Source organism: Humulus lupulus, chromosome 1 (assembly GCF_963169125.1).
Source record: "Humulus lupulus chromosome 1, drHumLupu1.1, whole genome shotgun sequence".
Taxonomy (NCBI): Eukaryota; Viridiplantae; Streptophyta; class Magnoliopsida; order Rosales; family Cannabaceae; genus Humulus; species Humulus lupulus.
The window spans coordinates 133810457-133822619 of record NC_084793.1 but is presented as its reverse complement, the minus strand read 5'-3'; the positions used below and the strand labels follow the sequence as shown (position 1 = coordinate 133822619).

General features: G+C 32.8%; 1 protein-coding gene across 3 annotated transcripts in view; it reads left to right on the top strand.

The window, feature by feature from the left end:
• The first annotated feature begins 1682 nt into the window (after positions 1-1682).
• Positions 1683-12163, top strand: part of LOC133798045 (uncharacterized) — a 48489-nt gene continuing 38008 nt past the window's right edge. The window contains exons 1-5 of one of the 3 annotated variants that reach the window (XM_062236239.1): positions 1683-1820; positions 1935-1979; positions 2533-2973; positions 3228-3467; positions 3701-4009. In XM_062236239.1, coding sequence (XP_062092223.1) covers positions 1815-1820; positions 1935-1979; positions 2533-2973; positions 3228-3443 — 708 coding nt within the window. In that variant the 5' untranslated portion in view covers positions 1683-1814 and the 3' untranslated portion in view covers positions 3444-3467; positions 3701-4009. Of the gene's footprint in view, positions 1980-2532; positions 2974-3227; positions 3468-3700; positions 4010-12163 lie in introns of those variants that run through there. The other 2 variants (XM_062236221.1, XM_062236230.1) reach the window with 2 other exon arrangements.

The following is a 12163-nucleotide window of genomic DNA, read 5'->3' as shown; positions in this document are numbered from 1 at the left end:
ACCGTGTCCTGGGATGGTTTTGGGAGGAATCAGAAGCTCTGAAATTGCTAGAATTATGGGTTCGTAGGTAGCGCCATGGCGCTGTTCTTGGAGTGCCACGACTCGCATGAACTTAGTTGAGGCAGGGGTGCCTCGAACCGCCTTGGCGCTGCGACGCTTGGTGGGCTGCGTCGCGGCACAAGAGCAAGGGAGTTTGGGTTAGGGCTCTCTGCCAAGTTAGGTATCACGGCTCTTTTGTAACCGACCTCTCCCAAACTGATCAAACCATTTTTCACTTTACAGAGGCCAAAGCCCCTGCCTTTGTTTATCCGCGCGTCCTATTTCTTGCATCGTCATTTAGTGAAAAACTCGTTTTGACATCCTTCCTGCAAATAAATTAACATCTTTTTGCCACTTTACTAGTCACGTGACTCCCACGTTCTTTCTTGATTTGCAATAGTACATTTAATCCATAATATTTTTGTAATGCACATAAAAAAGGAAAATAATAATTACGTGGACAAAATGCCCTCACAGGTTATAACTTTTCAATGTGCCAAAATAGAACGAGATGTACCAATACATCTCTTTTTAGGGATTGCACACAAGAATTTTCTAAAAGTTTAATATGAATTATTTATATTGTAAACATGGTAAATACTATTTCAGCCCCTATGTTGTGCAAAACTTATCAATCAGATCCTCTGTTTTGTTAATTAACAATTCAGACCCTGGATTTTGCAAAATGAAACAAAATAATACATTAAGCCCAATTTTGGTCAAAATAATTTCAAATATAAAATCAATTGTTGGGTCCTTATGGATACGAATGGTTCAGAGAAACAGAGAATGTGGCATAGGAGTAGAAAGTGAAATATTATATTTACTAAAATCGAACTCAAGATATTATTTTGTTCCATTTTGCAAAACTTAGAGTCCAAATTATCATTTAACAAAATTGATGGTCCGATCGATAATTTTTGTACAACACAATGGCCAAAATAATATTTACCATTGTAAGAAAACAAATTATTTATAATAGTAAATTAGATTATTAAAAAATTCTTTATTTTCTTTTGATTGTATGCTGATATATTTATTATTTATTAGATATAAGCAATGTGCAATGCACATTTGCTTAGTTTTATTTGTATAATTTATTAATATTTTATTAAATTTGTATCATTGTCATATAAATTTTAAATAAATAAAAAATATTATATATAAAAATAATATAAACATATTAAATAAAAAAATAAAACTAAAACATTGATTATGATTTTTTTAAATATATATAATATAATAACCTTCTTAAACATAAAAGATAATTTTTTTTAATAAAAATTAAGATTATGTATTATATATTATTATAATAATATTTTATAATATTTAAATATATATTAATATAAGTACTAAATATCTATTCTTGTATTAATAATTTATAATATTTAAATTTAAATTTATATTAATATAATTATTATATATGTAATTTTATATTAAATATTATTATAATAATAATATTTGAATTTATATTAATATAATAAATAAATATTTATTTTTTATTTAGTTTTAAAAGTATTTTATTAAATATTTAGAATATTTAGTTAAAAATAACAAAATGAACCATTAAAACAAAAAAAAAAATTATATTATGTATACACTTTTTATATAGAATAAGAAAGAATAGATTTTTAGTTTATAAATAATTTGATTAAGAAATTATACAATCACACATAGCTTACCATGAGGCGACAATAGGGAATCGTCTCAATCCCCTAAACCCCCTCCTTTGCCTTTGAACTCGCAGAAATCGGAGTATCAGTATCTTATCTTCCATGGAGGTTTTGGATCAAAGCTCTCATACTGCTTTCTGTTTCTTCTAAGAAAGCTTTTAAGCTTCATCAACAATGTCGTCTCTTTATTCCTCTCACTTGTTATCTTCTGTTTATCTCCAGATCTCTTCAAAGATGGCTCTTAAAACCCCTCACCGTTCTCTGCAGGTAAAGCTATTAATTGTATCTTTTTTATTTTTTAATCTCAGTCTAAATTTCCGGCTATTTCAAATGTAATTATTGATTATATGCATATATATATATATCTGGGCATTTTCATTAGTGGTTTCAATTGCAAGGTCTACCTTGATTTTACTTTTTTTTTTAATAAAAAACGAACTATTCCTCGCTGGAGAAATGTTTGGTTTCCCTGAAAATCTGAACCTTCATTAGTGAATATGGAAGTTTCACTTCTTAATCAGGTGTACAGAAATTTAAAATTGATCTGCTCAATATAGCTGAAATACTTTTTCTTTCAATTTTTTTCTTAATCCCATTGCGACTAAATAAACACAGCCTTATTTAGTAATGTATTTAGACAATTTTCCAATCAAGTAGCAGTTACTTCGTTAATGACTGCTTCTATATGATGCTTTTCTTAAGAATATAAACGTCTTTGTGATTTTAGTTGAGTGAATGTTGGGTTTAAAAATCAGAACTATGAAATAATTCATCACTTTTATTTTGTTTTGCTGAATCTTGAATTCTCTTTTGGTTGTAGCTGGGATCATTCCCACGTAATAAAGAGTTGGGCTGCAGCTTTGGTTTCAAATCATATGGAGTGCTTCAAAATTCTGTGCCCATGTCAAAGGTCTTTTGTGCAATGAACATGGCGGCAGGGCAGTCATCAAATGATTCTGGGAAGACAAAGTTTGACCAGTTGATGGAAAAGGCAAGGAAATTGTGGGAAGCTTCCCCTCAGCCAGTGAAGAGCTTCCCTTGGAACAGAGCATTTGACAACTTCATTCAGCTTACCCTGGACCTCTTCCTGGCAGTTGTTAAATACTTATCTGTACCTTTACTTGCAGTGTCCTCTCTTAGTGAGATGTCTTACTGTGCACATGAAAGGAAGCTGAAACTTGTCCCTTTTCCATTATTCATCGGAATTACTCTAGCTGGAGTCTTGAGGCAGACAGCTTTGGAAATTTCTCCACTTCTCAAGGTAAGAGTCTGTTTGGTTTATTCCGAAATTCAGTTGGCTAGAACAGATTTGTCTGTCGACCAAATCTTATGACATTTTTAGTGTTCACTTTGAATTCCAAATGGGGTGATCTGATATTTAATAGTCTTGTCTTAATTTGGAAGTATCACGCAAAGACACCTATACTTTTCTTAATTCGTCTTATCAAAAAGTATTCTTAATTGGTGGCTATATTCTAATTGATTGTTATGTCTGGTTTTCTGGCTTAATTGCAGGATGCAGAAGTTCCTTGGCATCTAATTTGCATGGCTATTTTCTTCACTTTGCTTAAATTGCCAGGCCCATACTACCCATACTGGGGGCGCATATTTATCCCACATTTTGCCAATGGGGGTTTATTAAGGACTCTATGGTTTGCTATTTTGTGGTACAGAAGACCCCAAAAGACATCAAGAACAGCATTGCCACAGGATTCAGAAAACAAGCCTTAATTTTTTCAGGTTTAACATGACCAGGTATCTCACTTCTTTTCAGTAGGAAATTTATATATTTTCTCTCTCTCTCTCTCTCTCTCTCTCTCTCTTGTGATGCCATTTTACAATACTGTGTACCTCCTGATAGAGTAGGCCTTATTATCAACTCTCCTGTCAATCTCTAATATTATGAGCTCGTAGATTTGTGACAATGTCAGATAGTTGATTTATCTTCCTTTGCTGGCTTCCCTTCACGTCATGCATCTTTATTTCAGGTAGTATTTTTTCTCAAATGAAGGTTGTAGTAATTGAACCGCTAAGGCTGTGTTTCTAAGAGTTAAGAGTCGCTTCTAGTAGAAGGTTAAAAAAGTTTGTGATTTGAATGTTTTTGCTGGTTTTGATGGCAGTAAGAGTACCAATTTATCATTTCTTTGTCCAAGAGCAATGATCAAGGTAAACTATGTGCTTGTTTGGGTACAGAATCGTTTATCGACTGTAGTGCTGTTAAAAATTCGAATGCAAAATGTTTTGGCATAACAAATCTCTTACAGATTTATTCAATATTAACTAGCATTTCAGTGTTAGTGTGCTTCTAATCAAGTTGACTTGACAGTAGTAGGGTTATATTTCGGTGCCTTGTTCAAAATCTTATAAAATTATTTTTGATGGTAGAAACTTGTGAATTACGTGTTCGAGCTTAGGTGCTCGATTATATTTTGTATGTGAGAAAAGTAAAAATCACAAAGATTATTATATAGAAATTACAGGAAGGTTGGTTGTGTTTGGTAAAAATTTTGTTTTTGAATTTTTTAAACACAAAAATGAAAATATTATTTTTATTTTTGTTTTTTTATTTTAAAAAATAAAAATATGTTTAATAACTATTATTGTTTTTTGTTTTAAAATAAAAAAATAATAAATACTTTGTATAACTTTTAATTTTATTTAACAATATAAAATTGTTGTTGATTTGAAGAATAGAAAAAAATAAATAAATGAAAAGTCGAAATCCTTTAATTTTTTTTTGAAAGTAAAACAATTATATTTTTAAAATTTAATAAATTTTTTAAAAGTAATAAATAAAAATAGAATTACCAAACATTATTTTATGTTTAATTGTTAAATTTTTAATTAATTAAATAATTTTTTTAAGTGTCATCAAATATAACCGTTGTTATATTTATAGGGGCAAATGTTAATCACAATTCAGAGCAAACTTTATTCAACTAGGGAATTGTTTCGAGAGAAAAAAATGAAGTCAAAAGGGTTTCATTTTCTAGAAAAATTATCAAAAGAAAAATTAAATCTAAAGGATTTCATTTTTTTTATGAAATCCAAAGGATTTTAAGAAAAAAAAGATTTTATTTTCTCATGTTTGGATTGAATTAATAATTTAAGAATTTTTTTTTCTAGAAAAATTAAAATTCAAATGTAGTATACTTTTTTAAAATTGAAAAAACTTAATGTAGTATAATTTTTTTAAATTTACAACAATTATAAATATCTAAAAAAAATATTAAAAAAAAAGTCTCTTATCAAATTTGTGGAAAACATTTTTTTTTCCATTAAAATTTTGCTTTACTAAAATCAAAGTTCCAAAAACAAGACCTTAATATCTCTTATTTTGAGGATTTTGGTTGTAATATATAAATATCTCAAATAAAGTTATTAAAGACGTGTTATGTTGCATATTTGAGCTTCTTAACATTTTTGAGGAAATTATATTTTGTATGAGATTTTTAAGCGTGCAAAAATGTGGTTTTTTTAAAAAAAAAAAAAAAGTTAATCTATAGCTTTTTTTTTAAAGAATTTTTACTTTTATGGATTTATTTTCCCATATTTTTATATAAAAGTTGGTTTATATTAAATTTTATTAATTTGGAAGGGTATGTTTGTAATTTGATTATTATTTTTTTTAGTTTATCTGTTTTTTTTATATTATTTTTATATAACTAATTTTATATTAAATTTATTTTTGGTTTTGTAATTTTTTTTTAATATGAACTGTGTTTATTATACTATAAACATTTTTTTTCTTTTTTTAGACTGTACGTTTTTTTTTTCAAATTCTGGTTAAGGTAATCCGTTACTTGATTGATCTTTGACAGTTATGTAAAAAAAATAATAATCCTAGAACTAGGTTAAATAACATGTACCAGGAAAGGTAACCAATTACCTTTAGAGGAGTAACTTTCTGACATAAAAGAGGTGACCAGATACCATAAGATGGGTGACAGGTTACTCATATTAAATATGAAAAGAAACATCAAATTTGAAGGAAGAAGAAGTAACTATGATTTTAGTAACATAGGTAACCAGTTACCATGAAGAAACTAGAAATATATACACATTAGAACATGAAGGTAACCAATTACCATAAATAACCCATAAATACACACACATCAGAACGTAAAGGTAACCAGTTACCCCAAAAAATATACACACAAAGAACGAGAAGGTAACCAGTTACCACAGACCTAAAGATAGAAAGAAAAAAAAAGATCCACCCCCTTTCTCTCTCTCTCCCATCTTCAACTCTCCCCTAATTAAGAACCTTAACTGCTGCTTGCCTCTCATTGCTGACCCTCCACTCCAACTACCTCCTTGCATCACTTTGAAAATAGAAAAAATATTCAAATTTGAAAAAAAAAATTAAGATCTGAAAGTGGCTGGCAGTCGGGGTTGGGACTCGCTTGGGTGTGGCGAGGCTAGGGTGTAGCTTTCAGGTTCTTGGTTCTCGGCTTGGAGTGCTGGGTTTGGGGTCGGGTTGCAAAGGGGTGGCGATGGATCTTGGGATCAATGACGGAGATGGAGATGAGAGGGTGGTTCGCGTCTAGGTGTGGGTTGCTATGGAGATGGCCTTGGAGTTACGTCGCGGAGGAGGTGCGAATTCGTACCTGGGTTCGGATGGTGGGGCTCGAGCAAAGTTGGGGTCTCAAACAGTTGGGGCTCTCGAACAGAGGGTCATCGATGCTGGATGGGGTCGCGGTTGGGGTTGCCGAAGCTGGAGGGGATTGCGCCGGCTGGAGCTGGAGGAGATGGAGCAGTTGGGTTTTGGAGAGAGAATGAGTTTGTGTGGATAGGTTTGGAGAGAGAAAGGGTTTGTGTGGCTGAGGTTTGAGAGAGAGAGAAGAGTGGAATGATAATTTTATAATAGTACCCCTGTTTGGCTGAAGTGTTTTGATTTTAAATTTAGCTTTCATATTTAGTTAGCTTGTAATTGTGTTTCTCATAATTTATTTTTTCTTTAAAAATCCTTATACTTTTGCACAGTGATGGCATAAAAGCTATATTTTTGAAAAATTCCCTTTACATTTATCATCCAACAATATCGTGTCTTGAGCAATAAAATACATTATTGCCCACCACTATCTGGGATATAGCAAGTATGTTACATGTTTTTATTAGGGTGTTCGTGGTGCATACAATGCAATTTGAGTAGATTTTTTATAGACCGTATTATAGAAGCAATTTGAATTAATCATTTCCAATAACACTGCACTGCGATATTGTGGGTTGAGGAATTTGTTGAAATGGCTTTCTCAGATATTGAAATTTGTAAAATAACATTCTCTTTTATTTTTGGGTTTATAATTTTTTGGACCATGTGTTTTGTCTCATTACCTGTTTCAAATTGTGTTTTAACAAATTTTTTTTTTGGATCTTGTGATTTGTAAAATGGTTCAAATAGACTCGTAAACTTAATTTTGATGAAGAAAAAAGTGAATATGACAACACAGTTATTATGTAGAATGATTGTGATTTTATTCTAAATTGTTAGTTTGGTGAATTATTTGTGATTTTAGTTCAAATTTTTTGACAAATATAGGGTTTAGGAGTCTACTTGAACAATTTTACAAAACATAGGATCCAAAAAGTAATTTTTCAAACACATGGTCCAAACATGTAATGGGACAAAACATTGAGTCCAAAAAGTTATAACCTTTATCTTTTAGTTATTAATTTTTTAAAAAAGGGATATGTGACATTGATTAACTTGTAAAGACCAAATTAACACATAAATAAAAGGGGTTTGGTACAAAATGACCATTAATAGTTTGTGAAAGTAAATAAATGTCCATGTTTTTAGTTTTGTTGTAAAATAGTCTAACCACCTTTTTATATAATACATATTACCAAATATGCCCTTTAGCAAATCACTATTTTATTATAAATATTTTAATATTATGGTATAAGTATATTAGTTTTGTTTAAGTAATTTTTATTTTAAAGTTGTTGACTCATTTTTTTGTTAACTCGTTTAATACCCAAAGTCGAGAAAATTTGTGAGAGCTAAATAAAGCCTATGGAATACTTCTAGTGCGTAGAAATAATGGATAGAAAGAGACTTTTATAGTGGTTCTGCCCTAAAAAGATGACCTACATCCACTTAGTCACTAGTATGCATCCTGCCAGCCATGAGCTACATTTGTATTTAGCTTTTAACTATTTGACTCCATTGAAGATGGAGAGATCTTTCTGCAAAAAGCTGCCACCCCTCTCTTTCCCTTCTCCTTTTTGGTTCTTACTCCTCTATTTATATTAAGGAGTTAGGGTTACACTTGAGTGGACTTAAATTATTGGGTTTAACCCAATAATTAGACAAAATAACAAGTGATTGGGCCTTAGGCATGATATGGCTCGATGGGTAGTGACACTCCAAAAATGGGTATAATAATTGCCCCCCAAGTTAGCCTTCATGCTTGCATAAGGCTAACTTATCGTGTGAACTCTCTTTTTCACGAGGACCAGATCTTCAAGCCTTGGACATATCATTACTTGACTTCGTTAGTCTTTAAATATTGATTCTGGTGCGCATAGCCTCACGAGTCTTCTTGTAAGCCATTTGAAATGCCTTAGACTTGAGCGTGGCAAATAGTGACTATAAAAAGATCTGAGCTGCTCGTGGGCTATTTGGGCGAGCATTGTTCGAGACGTCTCATTCCTGAGCTAGGCGAGTGGCTCTAAGATCTGAGATAGACGAGACGCCCTAGGTACTGAGGACCAAGCAAGGCTATTGCTCTAGGTTTCGAGGTTCTCCAGGAACCAAGCAAGGACATTGCTCTAGGTTCTGAGGACCTCTAGGAATCGAGCAAGATGAATGCTCTAGGTTCCGAAGTTCTCCAGGAACCAAGCACGGCTATTGCTCTAGGTTCCAAGGATCTATAGGAACCGAGCAAGATGAATGCTCCAGGTTCCGAGGACCTCAAAGAACCAAGCAAGAGGAATGCTCAAGGTTTCGAGGACCTCTAGGAACCAAGCAAGATGAATGCTCCAGGTTCTGAGGACCTCAAGGAACCAAGCAAATTGAATGCTCCTCAAAGGTTCTGAGGACCTCTATAAACCAAGCAAGACTATTGCTCCAAGTTTTGAGGACCTCCAGGAACCAAACAAGATGAATGCTCCAGGTTTCGAGGTTCTCCATGAACCAAGCAAGGCTATCGTTCCAGGTTTCAAGCAAGATGAATGCTCCAGGTTCTGAGGTTCTCCAAGAACCAAGCAAGGCCATTGCTCCAAGTTCTGAGGACCTCTAGGAATCGAGCAAGATGAATGCTCAAAGGTTCTGAGGACCTCTAGGAACCAAGCAAGACTATTGCTCCAGGTTCCGAGGACCTCTAGGAACCAAGCAAGATGAATGCTCTAGGTACCAAGCAAGACTATTGCTCCAGGTTCCAAGGACCTCAAGGCACCAAGCAAGAGGAATGCTCAAGGTTCCGAGGACTAAGCAAGGCTATTGCTCCAGGTCCTGAGGTTCTCCAGGAACCAAGCAAGACCATTGCTCCAGGTTTCAAGGACCTCTAGGAACCGAGCAAGATGAATGCTCCAGGTTCTATAGTTCTCCAGGAACCAAGCAAGGATATTGCTCCAGGTTCTGAGGACGTCTAGGAACCGAGCAAGATGAATGCTCAAAGGTTTCGAGGACCTCTAGGAACCAAGCAAGACTATTGCTCCAAATTTTGAAGACCTATAAGAACTGAACAAGACGAATGCTCTAGGTTTCGAGGTTCTTTAGGAACCAAGCAAGGCCATTGCTCCAGGTTCCGAGGACCTCTAGGAACCGAGCAAGAAGAATGCTCCAGGTTCCGGGGTTCTCCAGGAACTAAGCAAGGCTATTGCACCAAGTTTCGATGACCTTTAGGAACCAAGCAAGACTATTGCTCCAGGTTCCGAGGACCTCAATGAACCAAGCAAGAGGAATGCTCAAGGTTCTGATGACCTCAAGGAACCAAGCAAGACGATTGCTTAAGGGAAACCTCTCCCTTTAGTCAATCCCAAGCGATCCTAGACATGCGGTAGCTCTTGAGGGTGATCTTTTGCATTTGGCAAGTTCCAGTATCTAAGCATGTCTTTGGAGATGGGTCCCCATACCCGACTAGCCTCAGATGTGCGTAATTGAGGCTATTCGCTAACGCGAGGGACCTGATAAGTCGATTTGCTAGCTACTATAGTGATACGTCTGAGATATTGCCCAACAGAGATGGCTTAGGAAAGCTAGTAAGGTAGTCGTTGGGGGAAATTTCAGTGATTCCAATGTCTCTTTCCTTGTGTTCAGCTCTCAACGAAAGCACCAAAATGTTAACTCGTCTAACACCCAAATAATAATATTGAGAAGATTTGTGAGAGCTAAATAAAGCATATGAGATGCTTCTAGTGCCCATAAATAATGGATAGAGAGGATTTTATAGTGGTTCAGTCCCAAAAAGATGGCATACATCCACTTAGTCACTATTATTCATCCTGCTAATCATGAGTTACATTTGTATTTAACTTTTAGCTATTTGGCTCCATTGAAGATGGAGAGCTCTCTCTGCAAAAAGATGTCGCCCCTCTCTCTCCCTCCTCATTTTTGGTCCCTATTCCTCTTATTTATATTGATGAGTTATGATTACACTTGAGTGGGCTTAAGTTATTGGACTTGACCTAATAGTTAAACAAAATAACAAGTGACTGGGCCTTAGAAATGATCTGGGCCGATGGGTAGTGACACTCCAAAAATGGGTATAACAAAAGTTATTTTGATTTTTTTTTTATTTTTTATGGGTTGTTGAATGATATACCATACTACAAAATACATATGGTGAGTTGAAAAATAATATACTAATAAAACTTACAAAATTATTACTAAAAAATGTATACACTATGTTAACAAAATTATATACTACCATTAAAATTATATACCATGATACAAAATTATATATTACCATTATGTATAATAAAACAATAAGGTAGAAACTAAATATCATAAAAAAAAATGATGTATCATACCACAAAAAACATATACACTAGTTGGAAAATAATATATCACTTTAAAAAATCAATATAACTTTAAAATAGAAACTAATAAAACAAAACTAATATACATATACCACTATATTAAAGTCACATGCTCCTAAATAAATAAAGAAAAATGATAAAAAATGGCAATTGAAGTAATCAACAATGTAAAATGGTCATTTCTTTAAAATTTTAAAATAAGGATATTAATTTCTTAATGGCATTGTTTTGAGTCATTTACTATAATTTCTCTAAATAAAATACATAAAAACAAAAGCTCTGAGAGTTCCTTCACAAACCCATTGAGTCTCCTCTCTTCGCCCTCACATCTATCTCTTCCTCTCAATTCAAGAGAGAAGAGGTTGATTCTTTCAGCAGTTAGAAGTTTGCCAGCGATGAGCTCCAGCCACCTTCAATGACGATGATATAATTTATAGTATTTTTTTCTTCTTCTCATTTCCACTATAACCTTTACTTTCATTCATTCCCTCACTACCCAGAACTATAAATTACTCTTTTTGTTTTGAAGAAAACATAATGGAAGCAACAATGGATGACTCAATGATGCATGTTGTAAGCCATACCAAATTTAACCATTATTAATTTAAAACTAAACCAGAATTATAAATTACTCTTTGTTTTGAAGAAAACATAATGGAAGCAACAATGGATGACTCAATGATGCATGTTGTAAGCCATACAAAATTTAACCATTATTTATTTAAAACTAAACCAATTACTTTAATATAGTGATAACAAAAGTCAAATCAATGAGGACTATCAAATCAATTTATTATCTAATTCAATAAAAAACTAACGAATGGAGGATTTTATGATGCGATAAAGTAAAGAGAAATAAAAGCAATAACAAACAATAATGGATGAAAGATATAATGATTAAGATAGTTAAGAGATCATTTGCTATCACTAAGTGTTTAACGCCCAAAATGTGACTACCACTAAGCGGTAGTTGTAGATCCACAAGGAGGTAACCTAAAACCAAAATATTAGTAGAAAATAACACAAAAAGTTAGTAACATAAAATAAATAAAAATGGAGACGAAAAGAGATTTGAGATTTTGGTATTGTCTTTTTTATGAAATGATAAAATGAGATAAGTGAAATAAAAGTAAGGTGTAATCAAGAGTTTGAGAAATAGAAAGGTTTTAAGAATAATCCATATGCTTGTTTGGTTACTTAGTTACTTGATTTATAAAAATATACAAGTAAATAGTTCACATCCCAACATTTACTTGGAAAATCTAACATTGAAGTCAATATTCTTTTCTAATAAAAGTCCATCTGAGTAATAAAGTTCTTTACTTTAAAAGCACAATGTTAATCTTATGAAAAATCTAAAAATGACAAAATACCCAAGAGCAATAATGCAATAGAAGATTAGACATAAAATTATGTATCAATATTACTTTTACTAATTAGAAGCACATAGAAAGAACATGACT